Source organism: Pteropus alecto, unplaced genomic scaffold (assembly GCF_000325575.1).
Source record: "Pteropus alecto unplaced genomic scaffold, ASM32557v1 scaffold52, whole genome shotgun sequence".
NCBI classification, from domain to species: Eukaryota; Metazoa; Chordata; class Mammalia; order Chiroptera; family Pteropodidae; genus Pteropus; species Pteropus alecto.
In genome coordinates, this window is record NW_006433941.1 from 6,376,112 (window position 1) to 6,397,764 (window position 21,653).

The window sequence follows — 21,653 nt, forward strand, 5'->3', positions numbered from 1 at the left end:
TGAGTAGATGGCCTAGGCAACCCCACCATTTCACAAGTCGTGTCCTGGTCCCAACCTGGTTGGCTGTGGATGCCTTTGATGTTCACTTACTCAGGATAACATTTTTGAACGCGTGAGAGAACCTGTATAGGGCCACAGAGGAAACCAGAAATGTGAATACTTATCAAAATATTATTTTAGAATATGCGATATGGTAATTAGCATGTTGTTACTTAATAATGCCTTCCACAGCAAGACCTAGCAGAGGCCCTCGTACCACCTGTACACAGTGCCAAGCTTTAGGGCTTTGCTGTCTCATTCATCGCTGAGAGAACAGTACATTTTGCAGAGAGAAAAGGGAGAGTTCACATGTTTTCTCCATCATGTTCTTAGAGCCCTGAATTCCATCCTTGGGCTTTGGGTAAGATTTCCTGGAATGTGCTGAGTTGTGGCAGGGACCACATAGCCCTGCTCTGCCCCATACAGCCCGCCAAACTCCTCCACATACCCCCTTGATTCGCCTCCAGTCTCTTTGGGCAGCCGTCATAGGGGTCTGGGGGCCAGCAAAGGCATCTACAGCAGTGGAGAGCTGCTTTCTTAGGCCTACCCACCTGGCTATTCTGGGTGAAATGTCCAAGGCAGGCATTGTGATGTCTCCCAGCAGGGTCCTGTTAGGGGTGAAAGGCCCCCCAACACCCTGAGGCTTGGTCGGGAGCCCCTCTGCTGACCTGGCAGAAAGCTAACATTTCCTGCCCTATGGGCTTGCCCAGAGTTCCAAGGGGCCTCCAGTGGTGACAGCCATGCCCCGCTCCCTGCTATGAGAAGATAATAAAGGAAGGAGGTAGGGGACTCCCCATCCCCCAGGCCACAGTCTTTTCCCTGCAACAAGTTGAACAAGACACAGAGGAGCCCCTCATTTAACAGATGGAGAAACAAGCCCAGACAGGACGAAGTCCCAGAACAAGTTGAGGCTGGAATGGTCTTTGGACAGATTACAGCCCTGCCTGCCTTCTTGCAGTGCAGGCCTCAAGGGTACTCCTGAATTACAGGAGCAGATCATGAGGGGCTTATGAGGCCCCATTCCTATTGCTCCCCTTAGCCTCCTTCTGGGATCTGGCCCCACACTCAAGGCATCAGACCTAGGCCCTGGCCTCAGGGCTCTCCAAGCCTGGTGGAGACAACTTGGAGGGATAGATAATTGCCACCTAGAATGATCTGGTCTAGGACTGAAGGAATTACAAGGGGCAGGGACTTGGAAGTGGTCGTTGAATGATGCATAGGAGTTTGAGGGAGAATGAGGAAGAAAGGGCATTGTGCAGAGGATCCGGCATGTGGTGAGTTGGCGGGGAGACAGGAAGCACCATTTCTGAGACATGGATTATCGTCACTGGCACATGAGGAAGAGGAGGCCCAGGTGCTCCCATTTGCCTAGCTGGCTATGTCCCCAGACAAGTCTCTCTTTTTGAGTCGTCCCTGCTCCCTCTTACCTACTTGCTCCTCTCTGTGGCACACTCAGTTTCAGCACCATTGTCCACCCTCCAGTTGCTTGAAAACATAGAGCAACATTCCAGCCTCAGGGCCATTGTTCTTACTGTTCCAGGAACAGTATTCCCATATTCTCTCAGAGAGGTCTTACCTGACCTCTAGAATAGTGCCCACCCTGCTTCCAGAATTATTTGGGTTTATTTCTCCTTAACATGTTTTCTGTCTGTCTTGCCCCATTCGAATGTTGGCCCCAGGCACTATGCCTGCACATAGTAGAGGCTTAGTAGATATCTGCTGAGTGAGTGAGTAAAGGCTTAGAATGACTGGTGAGCAAGGCCTTGGCAGTGACCCCAGACCTGAGCTGTATTGGGGTTCCTAGGGTAGAGTAATGGAAAGCCCACCCTATTTTCATGGACTCTAATCTCTGAGCTCAGACTCCTGCCCATGCCAGGTGAACTCCAGGGCCTTCAGAGGTCTATTAGGCCCTCCCAATGAATTCCTGGTCCCAAAATAAAATCAAATTTACAAAATGAGAAGAGAAAGAAAAGAAGTTGAGAAAACAACTGTTTCTATGTTTCCTCAGTAGAGCTTCTGGGTAATTGGAGGACAGGCTGTGGCTTAGACCCTGATCCTGCCTGGCCTTTGCCTAGACAGGCTTCATATTGGGCACAGCCCATGAAGACATGTAGCCCCCAAGGAGGGGTTTTTCCTTGATGGGGGTAAGGTGGGCCTGGAGGACTCATTAGGGAGGAGGTGGCTGGAACACACAGAGGCAAGAAACCTGGGTGCTAGACTCAGCAATGTGGCTCATAGACTGGTGACCTTGGACATGGCTGTGCACCTTTCTTTGACTTATTTCCTTCTCTGTCAAAGGTTAGGCCACCCCTCCTTGAACAATCTCTGATACAATGCCAGGAACACTCAGCTGAAGCCAGGCACTAGTTCTAGGGGCCCAAGAAACATGTTAAGGGGACTTGGCAAGATGCAGCAGGGGACCCAGGGAAATCTTAGTAGACTTCATAGAGGTGGCATCCTTTGAGCTTGAAGGATGCATCAAGTTCTGGAAGGCAGGGCAAGGCCTTCTATGGTGAGGGTCAGCTTACATTGAGGCTCTGAAGTGTGGACATTCCTGAGATGTCACTCACTGAGGATCACATGACCCTCAGTGGGGAGCCCAGCCCTGCCTTCTGTTCATTCCCAGTGTGACCTTTTCTCTTGTTGATTTATAAGAATTCTTTATATTTGAAGTACATTGATCCTTTTATTAATAACACTCATCAAACAAAGAATTTATAACTTTTAATTTGCTTATTGTGAGTTTTGATAAACAATATCACAAATATTGTTATGTTGCAAAATTTTCAGCCTATTTATTAATGGTCTTTTTTGTTCCAGAATGTTTTTTGTTACTTAATCTCAGGTCTTTGCTCTCCCATGCACACACTGGGCACTTAGGAAATGTTTAAGACTCAAATTAGGTTGAAGCTTGAGAAATTACCGCTGTAAGAAAAATAGAAGCTATGGTGCATTTGCTCACTGGGTCCTTCCCCCTGGAGTTACTTTCCATTCTGTCCATCTGCTCATTCCTTTTTTGCCTGGAGTGAGGTCCAGCTGAGGCCACCAGGGACTGTGATCCCTCCAATGTGGGTTTGGGCTCAGAGATGTGATGATAGGAGTGAGTGGCAGTGGGGGCAGGAGATTTCCAGTTGGGCAACCTCCACGTATTAACTTGCTGAAAACCCATCATCACCCCATGAGACAGATACCATTATTAATCCCATTTTACAAGTGAGAAAACTGAGACTCAGAAAGGTTATACGACTTGCCCAAGGTCACACAGGAAGGGACAGAGACAAAATTTGAATCCAGAGATAAGATTTGGCTCAGATTTTCTAACTCTCCTCTGGCATCAAGTCCCAGCTCATTAATATGCATCTAGGGCCTCTCAGAGCCTCAGTTTCTCCATCTGTCAATGTAATGCCATGGCTCCCGTGCCTGTGCATGTAGGTACTCAATACACCTTCTTCTCTGTTATTAGGGTGACAAGGTGTGCCCCTGCCTGTTTCTCTACTCCCCCCCACCTCCCCAGCCCCAAATCTCTTAGGTTCCTGAAATGTCAGGCTTGGAAGGGACAGCCCCATCGATGGCAGGTAGGAACTGGAAGGCTTAGTGGCAGGAAGACCTTGCCCAAGGACCAGTGTGTGAAGAACAGAGCCAAATGTGTATCCCAGACCGTGGAGCTCTGAGTCTCCCTCACCACACTGCAATCTCAAGCTCGGCTCTCTTTGCTCCTGCTGCTCCCTCCAGAAAGACCTCCTGCCCCACAACTGGGTTAGATACCTCCTCTGCGTTCCAAGGACTCTGACTTTGGCCTTGATCCAGCCTTGTCATAGCTGCTGGTTACTCTGTCAACCTTCCCTGGTGGGGTGCTACACAGCCAGGTGCTTGCTGGTCCATCTCTAAGTCCTTGGTGCTCAGCTGAGACCAGCATAAGTAGGCCCTCAGGAAAGCTTGGCTGCAAAAGGGAGGCCCAGAGTAGGACAGGGACCTGCTCCAGGTCACACAGCAGGTTGGAGCAGAGCAGGGAGCTCCATGAAACTCCCCAAACCTTACAGGTCCCACCTGCTCCTGGGACCCAACAAAAGCCCAGGGATGGGGCACTGCCTGTAATGACAATTCTAGTAGAGAGTGCCCAGAAGCCTCTGTCCTCAGCTGCTCCCAGAGGCCTGAGGCCAAGGACACCCTGTCTCCCTCCTGTCCCCGCCCCCTGTAGAAGATGTTCTCAAGATAAAAATACCCTCAGAAACATTCCCCGGTGCCTGGACTGACCGGAAACATTTTCTGGTGCCTGGTCTAACCTGTCATCCACCCTGGGGGCCAGAACTTCCTGCCCTGGCTTCCCTTCAGGACATAGAGGGTAGATGTCTGTTCCTCTCAGCCATTTGGTGCAGTCTATCTCTCAGGGGGTTGGGTAGGACCCAGGGGCTAGAGAGTCCCCAGTCCTGCATTTGAGGCCTGGTCACTCCCCAGCTCACTGTAGGCCCTTCCCTGGGCCTCAGCCTCACCTGCAAAATGGGTAGACCCCACCTACCTCAGGAGATTGGACACATTTGTCCAGCCCCTGTCTCCAGACCATGTAAGGGTCATGGGCACTTGTGGATGCTATGGCCAGCATGTACTGAGCACTGCCTGCCAGCTGGCACTATCCCAGGCACAGAGGAAAAAGGCAGCCAGGCTGCTGCCCACGTGGAGCTCAGGGCTCTTTTGCTTTGTTGCCTGTTGGGATGCACTGGGAGCACATCACTAGGGGCCATGTGGGAGGGTCAGGGATTCTCCAGCTTTGATACCACTGGGAATTCCCATTTCTTCTCTGAGCTGCTTGTGTTGGTTGTCAGAGCTGGGAAACCCTTCTCAGAGAACATTGGGAGGACCTGGCACTTACTGCGGGTCTGCTGTGTGCCACACATTGAGACAGGGCCTCAGTTTACCCTCTCGACAGTCTCCTGAGATAGGCGGGGTCTACCCATTTTGCAGATGAGGAGGCTGAGGCCCATGGAAGGGCCTTCAGTGAGCCGGGAAGTGGCCAGGCCTCAAATGCAGGACTGGAGACTTGCTGGCCCCTTGTCCCACCCCTCCAGGGATGGCTGATGTCATTATGGTGATGATGACAGCTGCCTCTTCCCAGAGCCCTGCTGTGCCAGGCTCTGTGCCCAGAGCATACCTCCCTCACCACATTGAATTTCATAGGCACATCCTCTGGGAGGCCAGTCATCAGCCCGTTTTGTACAGGAGGAAGCTGGGCCTCAGGAAGGGGAAATGCCTTGCCCTGTGCCCCTGGCAGTTTTAGCCTTAGCCTTGGCTGACAGGTTGGTGCTCTGTTGGGGGTGGGGCGGGAGGGATAAGGTGCAGGAAGCCTCCAGTGTCAGTCCAGGACTTGCCTTTGCTTGCTGGGAGACTGAAGGCCAGTGTGGTCTGTCCAGTTTCAGACTGCCTTTCTGTCATGTGCAGGTCCCAAACCAGTCTATTCTGTCCAGGACTTGACCATGACCCAGAAAAGTGTCTGGTTAACTTCAGAGGGCTGAGCTCACATCATGGGCTGTTACAGCCACTGCAGGGTGGCAGGGGAAGCACTGGACAGGGCACTCAGGGACTTGTATTCTTGTCTAAGCTGCCACTCAGTGGCCTTGTAATCTTGGGCAAATCACTTCTTGGCTCTGAGCCTCAGTTTCCCTCTAGAGTGGAGCTAATTTTGCCTCCCTCATGGGTGGGAACAAATCTGACTGAGTAGATCTGTGGGTCTGGAGAAAGCCCCTTTTAAGAAATAGGGAGTCAGGAATGAGGTTGAGAGAGCCTGGAGCAGGCCAAGTGACCAACAGGAAGTGGGAGGGGCAGGCTGTCTACACCTCTCTCTTCACCCCTTTTCTCTAGCCTTTAGCTCCCTTGCCCTGTGATAGACACATCTTCTGCTCAGAGTTCCAGCTGTAGGTGACCCTGAGCAAGTGACTTAACCTCTCTCAGCCTCAATTTCCCTGTTTTTCCAGTAGGGAGAATCAACTCTCCCTCAAGATGGGGCTGTGAAGGTTGGAATAACTGAAGCCAGGAGCAGAGCACACAGGGCTAGGCACAATACGGCCCGCTCAAGGGGATGGGCATAAGATCAGAGACCTGATCACGAGTCCTTGCCTTGGGGGTTCCCAGCTGTGGGTAGTGGGCTGTGATGGAGCCTTCCTGAGCCTCAATTTCCCAATCAGTTTTGAGAGCGAAAGACCTAAGAGAGGCACTGTAGGGCCCATGGCAACTGCTCAGGGAATGATGAAGTATTGGAAAGCAGGAGGTAAGGACTGAGAGTCTTGAGGTGAGAACCCAGAGGGTGAAGAGGGACCAACCAGGCTATCCCCCTACAGAGTAAGCAGAGGCCGAGAGAAGGGAAGTGACTCACCCAAGGTCACACAGCTTGTGAAGGACAGAGCTGGAACTTGAACCCAGCTTTGTGTGCTTCTAAACCCATTGCTGTTGACTGCCCCAGGAGGCTTATGATGTGTGGATGACTCACCAACAGTTGCCTTAATCCCTGCCAGAGAATCCAGTGTAACAGTGGATTATAGATAGCCTTGGCTGTAAAAAGGTAGGCTCCATTGGCTCAGTGGCTGACAGGTGGGGGAAGGTGAGAAGGGCATACCAAGTCAGCTTGCCTCTGGAAATTCTCAGAATCCTTAACCAACACACTCTCTTCTGATCACAGAACATGGGAGGGGAAAGCTGGGAGCGCCTTTGATATATGGAATAATAATAGGCTCGGAGGTTGCAGGGACCACATAGGATGTGTGTATGTTTATGGTGTCTGACAAGTTACTGATGTGTACCCATCTGTATAGTCATCCATTTGCTCGCCTACTCATTTATCCATTTGTCCCACCCAACCACCTCATTTATCCATCCATTCATTCACACGTACATCTACCCACCCATCTACCCAACTACACACCCACCCAACCCATCCATAATTCGCCCATCCATCCATCCATTATCTATCCATATACTCATTCATCATCTTTCCATCTATAATCCATCCGACCATTCATAATTCACCCATCCATTGTCTATCCATCTATCCATCCATCTATCCATCCATCCATCCATCCATCCACCCACCCATTCATTTATCCATCCACACGCCCCCCTACCCATTCATAATCAGTCCACTCATCCATCCATCCGTCCATGCATCCATCTGTCCATCCATCCACCCACCCAACTATCCATGCATCCACATTCATTTATCCATCCGTCACCCTTTCATTCACCCACTCGTCCATCCATCATCCATCAAGCAATTGATCCATCCGTCCGTCCGTCCATCCATCCACCATCCATCCATCCATCCATCCATCCATCCATCCATCCATCCATCCACAATGTTATTGGCATTGGGAAAGCTCTGCAGGTGGTGACTAGCAGCACAGGCTAGGGACCTGAGTTCCTCTGTGACCTTAGGAGAATTACCACATTACCTACCTCTCTGAAACGGGAATAGCAATAGTTCCAATCTTGTGGGTTGTTGTGAGCATTACACGAGTTGATGTCTGTAAAACACTTACCACAGTGTCTAGGATACAGTAGGCACTTGCTAATTATCAGCTGTTATTTTTTTGGGGACCCATCTTGTTCTGCCTTTCTCTGGTTCTGAAAGTTTGTTATAAACAAGCTCACAGGCTGTGAAGGTGTGGGGCATCAGAAGTGTGGGAGGCTACCTCCATCTCCCATGTGGCCCTGGAGAAGCAGAAATGTGGGTTAATGTGGAAATTTCTGACTTCTGAGCCCCTCTAAGGAGAGTGGCACTGTCTGCAGTAATTTGGCTTTGCTTTGTTAACTTTAGGGTCTTCTAGTGACTGATTCCTCTCCGACTGGTGCCTGGGAAATGGCAGCTGCTGCTAAGGCAGCCTTGAAGACAGCCACTTGCCTGCTCAGCACTGTTACTTAGAAGATAGGGTTCAAGAGGTAAGATTAAGGTCACTGATGTGCACCTGTCATGTATTTAACCAAACACTCATCTGTGTACCCACCTACCCCCTCATCTATGTATTCATCTACCTAATCAACCTCTCATTCACCCATTATTTATCCACACATCCCCCCATCCATTTGCTATCCACCTACCAATCTATCCACCTATCCAATCCATGCAGCCATCTTTCTATCCATGTATTCACTCTTCTCCCAACTATTCATCTACTCCCCAGCCATTCATCCACTCACCTAGCCACCCATCCATCTTTCCATCCACTGATTCATCCATCTTTTCATTCACTCACTAATCTACTCATCCAACTCATCTAATAGTTTTTCACCCACGTAACCCATCCATCTCTCTGGTCACCACCAATCCATCCATCCATGCATCTGTCAGTCCTGTTTATCCATCCTTATGCTCGACTACCCATCTGTACATATATCTGTCTACTCATTTATTGATCCATCCATCTCCTCACCCATTTCTCTATTCAACTGCTTATTCTCTCATCCTTTTTTCTGGTCAGTGAGCATTTTCTGGATGCTCTCTCTGTGCTAGGCCTGCATCAGCCTCTGGGCCTCTAAGGTTGGCCAGAGATGGGGCCTGAGCAAGGTCAACTCTTATACAAGGTAGAGTAGCTACTGGCCCAAGGTAGAGTAGAAACCCAGGGCCAGAGAATCCAAAAGGACTTCATGGAAGTAGTGGCCTTCAGCTGATCTCTAATGGATGAGAAAATTTTAAAGATTCCCTTTGGCTGTGATTTGGGGGTTGGACCCCATGGGGTGGAGGGTCATCACAATGAAATCCAGCAGGAGCCTGTTGCTGTGTCCAGACAGGAGTGGCTTGGGAAGGTAGGTGGCTGTGGGCAAGGAGATGGCTGGATGGCTTTGAGAATTTAGGAGGTAAAATACATAGGAACTGGTGAGGGAGTAGACATAGGGGGCTGAAGGAGAAGAAGAAGGCCAGACTTCTGGCTGGGCCAACTAAAGAAGTGGTCAGACTGCCAACTGACCCCATGAAGAGTGGGAGGAGGGGAAAGGTGAGAGTGAGGAGAAGAGGAGGGTATGGAGGAGGTGAGAAAGAGGAGGAGGAGAAGAGGTGAGGGAGGGGAAAGGGGAGAAAGAAGTATGGAAGAAGAGGAGGAACCATATTGCCCATGTGGTATTTTGAGGCATCTGGGAGAGAAGGCGCCAGTTCAGGCACCTTTGCCACGGAGAGGCCTGTGAGGGAGGCCCAAGGGACAAGGTTCTGTGCAGGTAGTTTAGTGGTCGGTGAGACCAGGAAGGGAAGGAGCCACTCTGCAAACATGCAGAGCAGGCTCTCTGTGCCAAGGCCATGCTAGGCCCGAGGAGAGAAATAGCAATGACACATTGGTATGTGCTGGGGCGGGGGGAGGTGTGATCAATTTACCATCAATTCCCCAGGCCCTTACCACTCCAGGGCCCACTGCCCAATGGGGTGTATTTTTGACAGTCCCTGCTGGGGGCAACTGGAGCTCAGTCTGACCAAGGAACCTGAGGAGGCAATGTAGAGCAGGTACCCCAGAGTGTGTCCCCAGAGTGTGCCTGTGGAGGACAGGGAGCTGATCACTGACTGAAGGCTGCTCCTGGGGCATTCATTCCTCTGCCTGCTCAATGCATGGGCAGAGCATTCTTCAGTGGCTGGAGAGAGCTTTTGGGATAAAAGACTGATGTTGGTGGTTGGAAATTGGGCAGTGGGCCCTGGAGTGGTAAGGGCCTGGGGAATTGATGGTAAATTGATCACACCTCCCCCCGCCCCAGCACATACCAATGTGTCATTGCTATTTCTCTCCTCGGGCCTAGCATGGCCTTGGCACAGAGAGCCTGCTCTGCATGTTTGCAGGCCATGGGTGTTCACTGTGGGCAGAGGCTGTCTGTGCATTGGTGGAAGGAGACATTTAGACCTGTCCCCTTGGAGCCCCCTCCACTAGCCCTTCTAGTCACTGCTTTTTTTGACATCTGAGAATATGGGCCAAGACCTTGCCCTGTTCTTTTCCCGGATGTCACCGAAACCTGAGGTATCCAGAGCCTCAGTGTTCTGGGCATGGAGTGTCCAGCTCTATTGAGAGGCCCCTCCCAGGGACTTTCAGGCCCCTCCCACTGGTCATGTGGTAGCTGCCTCTCTAAGAGCTCCCAGCCCAGGCCTGACCAGTGTTCTGAACACTCTGGGTGCCAGGAGGCTGTGTCCATAGCCACTGGGGTCAGCAGGGACAGCTTCGCTACCTCTCAGGGGCTCTGGGTCCACGTTCTCCACTGCCTATTCTCTGCCTGTTGGCTTGATTCGCTGCTGTCTCTGGTGTGGAAGTCGCCTTTTCTAGCTCAGGTAGTGCACCCTATTGCTTCTCTTCTGTTCCGTCCCAGCAATGCTCTGGACCCCCGCTGGCCAAGCTGGGCATCTGCTGATGATGGTCCTGTTATCTTTACCATCTCACTTCTGTCTACAAGTTGCTTTGTGACCTGGGATGAGTCTCAGCCTCAATTTTCTCATCTATAAAAAAGGGGAGCTGGCCTCCTTGCTTGCTAAGGCCTCTTCTAAGAAAACAAATCTAATTCCATTTCTTATCTGATTTAACCGTATGTAAGAGTAAGAGTCAATCAGGCCTGTATATCCTTGAGGATATTGTTCCACATTTCTTAAATTGAGTCCTTAAAGACTGCAGAGCTGTGTAGCCTTCTTGCCATGACTGTGTTTGTGTGTGAGGAGTATCCTTGGGACATTTGGCAAGTTTGTGGGGCTGGGGTTTCTACTCATGGATCCTCTTCTGGGTCTTTCTTTGTGGTGCTGTATTCACCAACAGTCTGCGAGGGGCTCCCTATACCCTGAGCATCTCACACACACATACACACATGCACATGCACACACACACATGAGTGTGTGCACACGCACAGCACAATGAGGGCATGAGAGGCTGAGGACTGGATCAATACACAGGATTCCAACTCTTGTGTTCTTTAGTTTCTGGGTGACTTTGGACAAGTGACTTTGTTCTGAGTCTCAAGTTTCCAGTTCTGAGAAAAGGGGGAGTGGGTGTGAACACGATCTTGTTAATTTTAGGAGTAAAGTCAACAGAAGAGGGAGTTCCCAGGCTTGTGTGACATAGTCTGGGACTCAAGATATGCCAGGAGTCACTGCAGCAGCCCCATCAACCTGGGAGCTGACCAGGTAGGTGTGAGGCTGCCCAGCTGCCAGGAGCAGTGCACCAGGCTGGGCCCTCTGGCCTTTGATTATTGTAATTCTGTATTATACAGACCTTGAGTTGCTTGGAGCCCCAGCTGGAGCAGCCATGACCCACTGGACATCCCTCAAGGCTTCCAGGCCATACAAACCCACCCCCTGCAATCTGGCAGCCTCCTGCCAGCATCTGAGTACCTCGACTCAGACCACCTCCTTCTGGAGGATCCAGGAATCTGGGGCTGAGCCATCTTCCGGCAAAGTCCCCGGGGTCCTCACCATTGCCAACTCCCTGCCTCCTGGCCCAGGCAGAAGCAGCATTCTTCATTACGGCCTCCAGCCTCAGCTCCTCAGACCCATGGTGAGGTGGTCAGCTGGAGCACCTGTGGGGTGAGGATGGAGCATGAAGAGGGGCCCCTGCAGAGCCTGGGGCTCCATAATGGGAGACCTTGCATTTGACAAAAATGATTCAAATCTCAGTTCTCCTGCTTATTGGCTGTGTGGGTTTGGGGAAGTCACTTTACCTTTCTGAATCTGCATTCAGAGGCTAGAAGTAAGGATAGTACCTACCTCCTTGAGCTATTGTCCAGATGATTTAAGAGCATTCGCTTATGTGTTTGACTTGCTTTACCTGTGGTTTGAGGAGCTGGTTCACTCAGGCAGTAAGTGCCATGTGAGCATCATGTACATGCCAGCTCTGGAGACTCAGCAGCATCTGGTGACCAAGACAGACCCTGAAAGACCTTGCAGCCTTGTAGTCTGAGGGCTGTACCCTCACTTGTCTCCCAGATGTTTGGAGCAGAGGTCAGAGGTCATTGCTCCTCTGAGGCTCTGGCTGTACCTGGTCACACAGATGAGGGCTGAATCTTAGCATTGTTACCTCCTGGCTATATCACTTTCAGTTTCCAAGCCTCTAGTGGGTGCCCAGCTACCTGCCTCCCTGCTTCTGGCTCAGCCTCCCAGGGACCTTCTCCTCTGGGGCCTTGTTGTCTTCTGGATGCTCAAGGGCTCCCAGCCTTGTCTAGCTTTGACCAGGTGGGGATTGGGGGTGTGTGGGGTCCCTGCTTGTGGGGAGGAACATGTCCAACTCCTCAGTGTCCTAGCCAGGCCAACTGGCCAGGGGTCTACCCCTCCTTTCAGGCCAGCCCAGCCCTGCTGAGACAAGCTGAGGTCCTGAGCACTGAAAGCCCTGAAGCTAATGGCCAGATTGTCTTAGTGCTCACAGGGCCAAGTGGTGCCATGGCCCCCAGCCTGCAGATGCCTCAGCCTGGCACCAGCAGGCTGTCCTGGAGCCAGCAGGGCACTGGAGAAGGAGTGGCCACTGGCCTGTGTGTCTAGGTGCTGGACACATACCACCAGCCATGGGAGCAGTGTTTGTCTGGTGAAGATGCAGTTCCATGGGGCATGCGCTGAGATGGCCAAGTGTGTGTGAGTATGTGTGTGTGCAGCAGGCCAACCAGATGGTCCCCTGAGTAGGCCAAGGACAGTGACACTTCTAAGTGCCCCTAATGTACTCTTTAGAGCTGAGGAAGGTGGGAGTGGGGGAGGCCCTTGGACTGCGGTCAGCCAGTCAGTGACCCCTCTGGGCACTGACTCAGTGGTCTCCTCCTAGCTACTGCTGGTGACAGGAGACATGAGTGCTGAGTGGGTGCCTGAGGCAAAGAGCATCAGGAGGGTGGGTGGGGCCCAGCTTGGGATGTCCTGGGGAACAGAGCTGTTTCTAGGCCCTGGGGGTGAGACACTATTGAGGGAAACAGCAAGCTGTTTGTGCTCAGGTGGCCAACAGTCTCATGGTAGGGATGGCAGCCAAGTGCAACCCCGTGTGCATCATTGCTGTTATTATTACTACCATTATTAGGTTCGAGGTCAGGGCTGTGGGGTTACAGTGGGGACCTGGGAGGGGTGTACCATCTTCTGAAGGCACAGGGAGGCCTCTGGAGATGTTTTTATGGCATGAAAGTCAAGACCTGAAAGAGGGAGGTGGTGGGAAAATGGGAAGAGAGAGTCCAGGGTGGGTTTAAGGAACAGTGGGCTACAGCAGGGCGAGTGATGGGGAGGTGAGATCCGAGGGGTCCTGGGCTCTGCTCATGCAGGCCCTGCAGGTGCCAGCAGGAACTCTGGCTTTGAGCAGATGATGGACAGGCTTCCCCTGGTTGCTGCTGGACTGAGATTGGGTGGGAGCAGGAGCAGGAAGATTGGTGAGGTGGCCACCATGCTGATCCAGGTGGGTGATGATGGGGACTCAGGTCATGAGGGTGAGAGAAGGAGTTGAATCCTAAATATATTTTCAAAGCAGAGTCCTTGGGGTGGGGTTAAAAGAAGTTGAAGATGAATCCAAGGGTTTTGGCTGGAGGTGCTGGGAGGATGGAGTGGCCGTTTTCCAATCTGAGAAGGAGGGTAAAGAGCTGGCTTAAGGTGAGAAGGAAGATCAGGAGCTTGGTTATGGGTAAATTAGGGTCAAATGTTGGCCAGCTACATCTGAGAGTTCTGGGTGGGGGCAGAGGCATGGGTGAGTGTGGGACACTTGCCGTCCTATCTGTTGCAGGAGCCACCCCACCCGGAGCTGGCCTGGCTTGCCCACCCCATCCCCGGGATGACCACTGCCGGCCGGGCCAATCCCTACAGCATTGTGTCATCAGAGGAGGACGGACTGCACCTGGTTACCATGTCGGGAACCAATGGCTTTGGCAATGGCAAGGTGCATACACGGCGCAGGTGCCGAAACCGCTTTGTCAAGAAGAACGGCCAGTGCAACATTGAGTTTGCCAACATGGATGAGAAGTCGCAGCGCTACCTGGCTGATATGTTCACCACCTGTGTAGATATCCGCTGGCGCTACATGCTGCTCATCTTCTCACTGGCCTTCCTTGCCTCCTGGCTACTATTTGGAGTCATCTTTTGGGTCATTGCTGTGGTCCACGGTGATCTGGAGCCTGCTGAGGACCGTGGTCGCACGCCCTGTGTGATGCAGGTCCATGGCTTCATGGCAGCCTTCCTCTTCTCCATTGAGACACAGACCACCATTGGCTATGGGCTGCGCTGTGTGACGGAGGAGTGCCCAGTGGCCGTCTTCATGGTGGTGGCTCAGTCTATTGTGGGCTGCATCATCGACTCCTTCATGATTGGTGCCATCATGGCCAAGATGGCCAGGCCCAAGAAGCGGGCGCAGACGCTACTGTTCAGCCACAATGCTGTTGTGGCGCTGCGAGATGGCAAACTCTGCCTCATGTGGCGTGTGGGCAACCTGCGTAAGAGCCACATTGTGGAGGCCCATGTGAGGGCTCAGCTTATCAAGCCGAGGGTCACGGAGGAGGGTGAGTATATCCCACTGGACCAGATTGACATCGATGTTGGCTTCGACAAGGGCCTTGACCGCATCTTCCTGGTGTCACCCATCACCATCCTGCATGAGATCGATGAGGCCAGCCCGCTGTTTGGCATTAGCCAGCAGGACCTGGAGACAGATGACTTTGAAATTGTAGTTATTCTGGAGGGCATGGTGGAGGCTACTGCCATGACTACACAGGCCCGAAGCTCCTACCTGGCCAACGAGATCCTGTGGGGTCACCGCTTTGAGCCTGTACTCTTTGAGGAGAAAAACCAGTACAAGATCGATTACTCACACTTCCACAAGACCTACGAGGTACCCTCCACGCCCCGCTGCAGTGCCAAGGACCTGGTGGAGAACAAGTTTCTACTGCCCAGCGCCAACTCCTTCTGCTATGAGAATGAGCTGGCCTTCCTAAGCCGTGATGAGGATGATGAAGCAGATGAAGACCAGGACAGCAGTAGCCCTCAGGCCAGGCATGACTTTGACAGACTCCAAGCTGGTGGGGGTGCCCTTGAGCAGCGGCCCTACAGACGGGAGTCTGAGATCTGAGCCACTGTTGGCCAAGATGCAGCATCCACTCAGCCAAGGAGAGGCCCACATCCTGTGAGGGCTCCGGTTTTGAGCAGAATGGGCAAGGTGTCCCAGTTGCAGACTCAGTAGCACTTTAGATGTTTTATGTTCTTTATGATGGCCTTGGAAGTTTGGCGGGGAAGTGGGCAGCTGGAGCTGGTAGCCCCCGGCCTCAAAGGCCCAAGCAGGCTCAGGGGCAAGGAGGTGGCCTCCTGGGGGCCGGGCCATGGGAGTTAGGGGCTTCTGCCTGAGGAAAGTGCTGAAGCCTGCCCAGAAAGGGCTCTGTAGCTGCCCAGGCTTTGGGAGAAAGCTGGCAGGCTACAGGGCACCTTGCTGGTTTTTAACTTGGGGAGAAACAATGGGTTTTGGCTTTCTCAATCTTAACTTGAGTAAGACTGTTTACAAAAAAAAAAATTAACACGATTAAAAAATTTTTTAAGGACAATTAGAATTCCATTGGTCTGCCAGGATGCAGGCAGCTGGGTAGAGGCTCCAAAAGGCTCTCTAAGACTGGACGGGCCTCTACTCTGCAAAGGCCAGGCGTATGCAGGTGGTGCAGTGACAGTAAGCACAGTGCTCACCATGGTTCTTTATGTACATGAGCAGATTAGATTCCATTTGTGATAGAAAAACCAAGCTCATGTTAATGATCATAATAAAAGCTTTCCAATGTCATAGGTGGGAGTAAGGGCTGGGAAACAACTAGTTTGAGATTTTTGAGTTTGACTTTGTACCTTAGAGGTGCATCTCAGGGCCAGATATGAGACCTGCCTGCCATAGAGCGTCCCCTTTCTCCCAACACACCGGATTCTCCGGGTTTGTTTATTTCTCCTTTTCTGGCCAGTGGCCTCCACTCTTTTCATGGTGATGGGCAGTTGGGAAATGCAGGACTGGGTGGCTCTGTGGGAAGGGAAGCTCAGTTCCCAGACTAGGAGGAAATGGCTCAGCCCCATCTTGAATGGGACCCCACGTGAATTGTGCCTTAGAGACTCTGAGTGGTCTGGCCCCAGTTGTTTCTGTTTTTATCAAACTCCACTGTCCCCTCCCACTGCCCTGACTCCACCGCAAAGTCCCTGCTAGCCCCTCTGTCTGCAGAGGCTAGACTGACGTGGTACTCTCCCTGCACCTGGGGCAGCACAGGTGAGTCCAAGTGGGTGGCAGCCTGGATGTATCCTGCCTGAATGGCAAAGAAGCAATTGTAGGAAAGGCATGGAATTGTCAGCTGAGGTCCCTGGGAGTGGCACATGCATCCAAGCACCCTAATGGGGAAGAGGTTGTTGGCCCTACTGGCCCAAAGGCAGGCCCCTGCACCCTGAGCTGCCCAATGTGGGCGTGTTCTTGGCAGAGAAGACAGTTGGCAGGGGCTGGACCCTGGGATGGAGCTGGGAACTTTTCCCAGGACAGCTAAGAATGCTGCCCTTCTAAATGACCAGGCCCATAAGGAAGTCAGTATTAGAAATATACTGTGTCTCTTCAGCCTGCCTTACCAGGCCTCTCCAATCTGTGCCCCTAAGACAGCTCACAACCTAAAGGCATCAGAGACTCTAGCCCAAATGGAGAAGCTGAGACAGAGTGTAAAGTCATATAAATAGGGGATGAGACTTGAGAGACACAGAGAGGCCGGGGCCTGGGTGTGGTCTCCTGCCTCTTCCCTCTTCCACCAATCCCCATGGTAGCTGGAAACCTGACCTGAGGTCAGGGGCAGTGGAGAGCCCTGGGCATAGGCTATCAGCTCCCACTCAGAGATACCCCAGCAGTCCCTGGCCTGAGGTAGACCTGACTCCCCATACCCTGTCCTAGCCTCAGACCTCACCCCAACTTCTGGCCAAGAAGATTCAGCTCAAGGCACTAGAGGCAGCTCTTTCCTCTCAGGATCTGCTGGAGGGGCTCCTTCCAGCCTGGCATGGCCCCCTGCCCTGAGCCTGGCTGGCATTCTCAGCTTTACCTGAGGGTAAGGGTGGAGTTGATGTAGGAGCACTTACCCACTCACCCCTGCCTAGATTGTCAGGCTGAGCCAGGGAGGGACAAGGTGGCCCTAGACAATCAGGGCAGCATAGAGGCCAGTGCTTGGAACTGCGCAGGAGCTGGAAATCCTTCCAGGGCAGGGTGGACCAGACTTCCACTCACTCCATCCAGAGCAGAGCCCAGGAACCCCAGAACCCCAAGGCTCTGGCAATCTCGGGTGGCCTGGTATACCTCCTTTCATGGCTGTCACCTCCCAGGTCAGCCCCCAGATCCTGTGGGAGAGCAACTCCATGCTGCCTTTCATTCCCTGCCAAAGGCAGATGCTGCATTTTCAAACTCTTCTGCCGTTTTCTTTTCCTTTCCTGTATTATTTATTTATTGCTTGTGCTAAAGACCAAAACAGTCTCCCTCTTTAATGCACTTGAAATGGGAGGGTGGATGGGAGGAGGAACTGTGTGTATACCAAGCAAGGATCACATGGCCCCTGAGAGGTGTGTGTGGGGGCATGTGTGCCCATGTGTGATGTGTGGAGAGCTAGTTAACCCACTGACTGTGCTGTGCACAGGTGAGTGGGGCATGCTCGTGCACGTGCGTGCATGTGGCGTGTGATGAGTGTGTGTGTGCAAGTAAATGTGTGTCATGTGTGGTCTGTGTGACATGCAGGTGTGTGTTCCAACCTGCTACCACCCTCACCCTCTTAGGCAGTGGAGTTTCCAAGAAGTTTCTCAACAGCCTGAACCAGGACATCCAGAGGTTGAGAGTGGGCTAAGAATGTGGCCTCTGGCACTCTCTGCTCTGAGACATTTAGCTGCTTATGTGGGCCGTACTGGCAGTGTGTGTGTGACTGTGAGAATGTGAGAAAGTATGTGGATTTATATGTGGAATTCTCATCTATGTTCAAATGAAACATTCAATTATGGCTTTGCCTGTAAGTGCATGACCATGTGGAATCATCGTGTGAGACTGTTGTATGGATGTATGCATATGATGATCTCTATATATACGTGATATGTATGTGTGTATGTATACACACACATACACACAAAATTATGTGTTTATTATCCATAGGTGTCTTTGTGTGTGTGTGTTTTATATGTGGGTGTTGGCTTAAATATTCACCAGGTTGTAAGGCTGGGTACACACTGCTCAGGATGGACACCAGCCATGGCCATCAGCACAGATAAACTCAGTAGTCCCACTGGCCCTCTGCCCTGATCATGTCCATATAGGCTGTGTGGAGTATGTGTACCAGGGTAAGCTGTGTGTGTGTGTGTGTGTGTGTGTGTGTGTGTGTGTGTGTGTGTGTGTGTATGAGGTAATATCTACACACATGTATTTGAGTCCTTGGCTTCCAGCAGTAAGTGATTGTGGGCAGGATGCCATGTGCGTGGTTGTCCATGTGAACATGTACATGTGTGTGGTGCATTTGTGTGGCAGCTGTGCCAGTTTCCATGAGTGGAGATGGTGCCTGCCTGCTGGGGGCAGTGTATATGTGTGTGAGTATGTGCAGGTCCTGAGAATTGTGCACACAAATAGCAAGGAATGGCATGTCTGTGTGTGCACCCTTGCATGCCTCCTCTGTGGCCCGCTGATGCTGTGCTTCCCAGTCCCTGCCTGCTCGAGGGTCCTGGTGGGGGTTGGGGGCCCTGGTGGGAAGGAGGCCCCTGCAAAGGGATGTCTGCCCTGCCTGTGGTCACAGAATGTCAAATATATTTTAAATGGTAAAACTGGAGAATTTTCATGTTATTTTCAATACATAGCAGTATCTAAAGATATAGGCCACGAGACTAGATCAGATTAAGTGAATTTTGATCTCTTTGAGAGCCACCATGCAGAGATGTGTGTTTGAAAGGCCCCACTTGGCTCCAGAATATGCTAGCCATTCTTATGCTCCCTTAGCCACCTGTATCCTGCAGTGATGGACATAGGGGCCTTTTAGGGTGGGAGTGGGACATGGCAGCAGCTTGGGAAGAGGGGACAGAACACAGCTTCCTCATAGATTCTGGAGTGCTCTTTCAGCCAGCACACATGCCCTCATTCTCCTATGACTGCACACCCTCTCCCACACTGCCCCTGAGTGTTGCAGATCACTCACTATGACTGGATGTCACACCTCCCCAGCTGTGTGACCTTGGCCACTGCTTTGATCTCTTTGGACCTGCACCTCCCATATGCAGGAGACTAGAGGCCCACTCCAGAATCCTTAATGCTAGGGGAGGTCCCCAGCAAGATAGCAGCTTGGGTTCTCACCACTGTAAAAGGAGAGGAAGCTGGGACAGATAAGGGGTTGGAAGACCCCTATATCAGCCTAGTGGGGGATGGAGAGCAGACAAGTGCTGCTGGCAGGGGGAACAGCATGTGCAGGAAGGAAGATGCATGAGGCCCATTTTGAGGGAAAAGAATTTCATCTGTACCAAGGGTTCAGTCTCTGGGATTTCAATGGCCTTTTGGCAGAGACCCACAGAGAAAGAATGCTTTCCTTTGTTCAAACTATTTCCACAAGTGGAGAACTCAGTGAAGGACCTGGGGGATGTTCACTTGGATTGTACCTGGGCTTCCTACCCCAGGACCCTGAGGTCCATTGGGGAACTACATGGAGGCTGCCAGAGAATTAGGCTGGACAAAAAGGAGTGAATCAGTGACCTGGTGCCTAGATCCATCTTCCCTGTCTCTGCTAGCTGCAGCCCTTCCCTGGGCCTCAGTTTCCCCATATGCAATCCAACACAGGAGGAATGATGCTCTTTGAGGGTTCTGAGTGCTGGACCAGGCTGTGTGGGTCCAGGTGTTAAGAGGGCTCTTCCTTTCCTTTCCTGGATCAATGCTGAGGTCAATGCTGAGGCCTGGGACTGTTCTCACTCTCTGCTGAGACTTGGCACAGAGGCTGAGCTATAGTTCTGATACCTTAGCCTTGGGACAGGGTAGGGTCCCCAGACCAAGTTCTGGAGCAATGCAGTAGCACAGGTTGTATACTGCACAACCCGAAGGTTGCCATTTACAACCTACACAATTATGCACAGCAATGGTAACCTCTGAAGTTTCATACTTTTCCTCACTGCTTCAGGGCTCCAGGGAGGAGCTGCCCATGGGCTCAGTGGGGAGGGATCCATGGCACATGTGGAACATGCAATATGGGATGGCAGGGGAGGGGGTCCAGATGGAGGCTGCTTCTACAGACACCAATAACTTTTTGTGAACCCGCTGACTGGCTAGAAAATGTTTGAAAGGGTACTTCAGCCTCATACTAACACAACATACAGACCTGCCCCCCAAATATATGGACAAATACCTAAAATGCATACAAACACAAGTATATACAACAACGTACGGAATATTACACAACCATGGGAAAGAATAGTTCCCTGATGCATGCAGCAAGGTGGATGAACCTCACAGACAGTGTTGAATGAAAGGATCCAGATACAAAAGGGTGCATGTTTAAGTCTATCCATGTGAAGTTCTAGAACAGACATTAATCTATGGGGATAGAAATCAGGACAGTGGTTGCCTGTGGTGTACAGGTGAGCCAGTGACTGAGTGTTGATGGACAGAACTTTCCTGCGACTGCATTTGGGCTCAGAAAATAGGCAGCACCTGGATCAGGAGGGAGGGTCTGATGAGGGGAGGTTCTCTGACCAGATGTTCTGACGATCAGAGAGTGGATTTTGCAGCTGAAATTTGGAGGTGAGTGACTTTCTCAAGGCTACAATGTCCTGTCCTTTTAGTCAGCCACCACTGGGAGCCATCACTTTGTGGATAGAGCCTTCTAGGGAAGGCAGAGGGGCATGGAAGCTGGGCTGGCTGGGGAGGAGGAAGATAAATGGTGACCAAAGGGGTGAGTTGGGGGGCACCTGGTGTGAGGTGGGGCCCTCACTGACATGGGTGGCAGGCAAGGGGAATGTGACATCAAGACCCTCCCCCATTTAAAGACACTGGCGAGGCTACCGGCCGTGGGCTCTGGCCCTCCCAGGAATCCCTCAGCACAAACAGGTGCTCATAACCCCACCTTAAGGCCATCAGAATAAGGCCCCACATGCCCTTTCCTCCTTGGAAGAACAGCTGGGCTCAGCCTCTGGGGCCAGATGGGCAGGTGTTAAAGGTGCAGTAGTGAACTCTGTAACCATTCTTGTGTGTGTAGGGTCCATGAGCCCAACTCCTTCCAAGGAGGGGCCCATGGGTTGGCCCAGCCCTGAGACAAGTGTCCTGAGTGACTAGGAGTTCTGACCACAGAGGCTAACTTTAGAATTAGAGTTAGGGTTAGGGTTAGAGTCAGCTTTGAAGTTAGGGTTTGGGTTTAAAATAGGATTAGGGTTTGGTTAGAATTGGGTTAAGGGCTACATTGAGGTTATTGTTAGGGTTAGGTGTAGGTGTAAGGTGAGCTTCGAAGGCAGAGTTTGGGTTTAAATTAGAGATGGTATTAGGGTTGGGGTTAGAGCAAGTCTAGGATTAGAGTTAGGGTTAGGTTTGAGGTAGGTTTAGGTTTTGGGTTAGGTTTATAGTTAAGGTTAATGTTAGGGTTAGGGTTTGGGCTGAGTTTATGATTCGGTTAAGGTGTAGGTTAGGGTTAGATTGAAGTTTAGGTTTTGGGTTTACAATAAGGTTAGAGTTAGATTTGAGCTTAAG

General features: G+C 51.6%; 1 protein-coding gene across 1 annotated transcript; it reads left to right on the forward strand.

Annotated features, from left to right (window-relative positions):
- Positions 1–13,712: 13,712 nt before the first annotated feature.
- Positions 13,713–15,234, forward strand: KCNJ12 (potassium voltage-gated channel subfamily J member 12). The gene has a single exon (XM_025044402.1). It carries the CDS (start codon positions 13,761–13,763, stop codon positions 15,045–15,047), a length of 1,287 nt encoding a protein of 428 aa, XP_024900170.1. The 5' UTR covers positions 13,713–13,760; the 3' UTR covers positions 15,048–15,234.
- Positions 15,235–21,653: the final 6,419 nt, after the last annotated feature.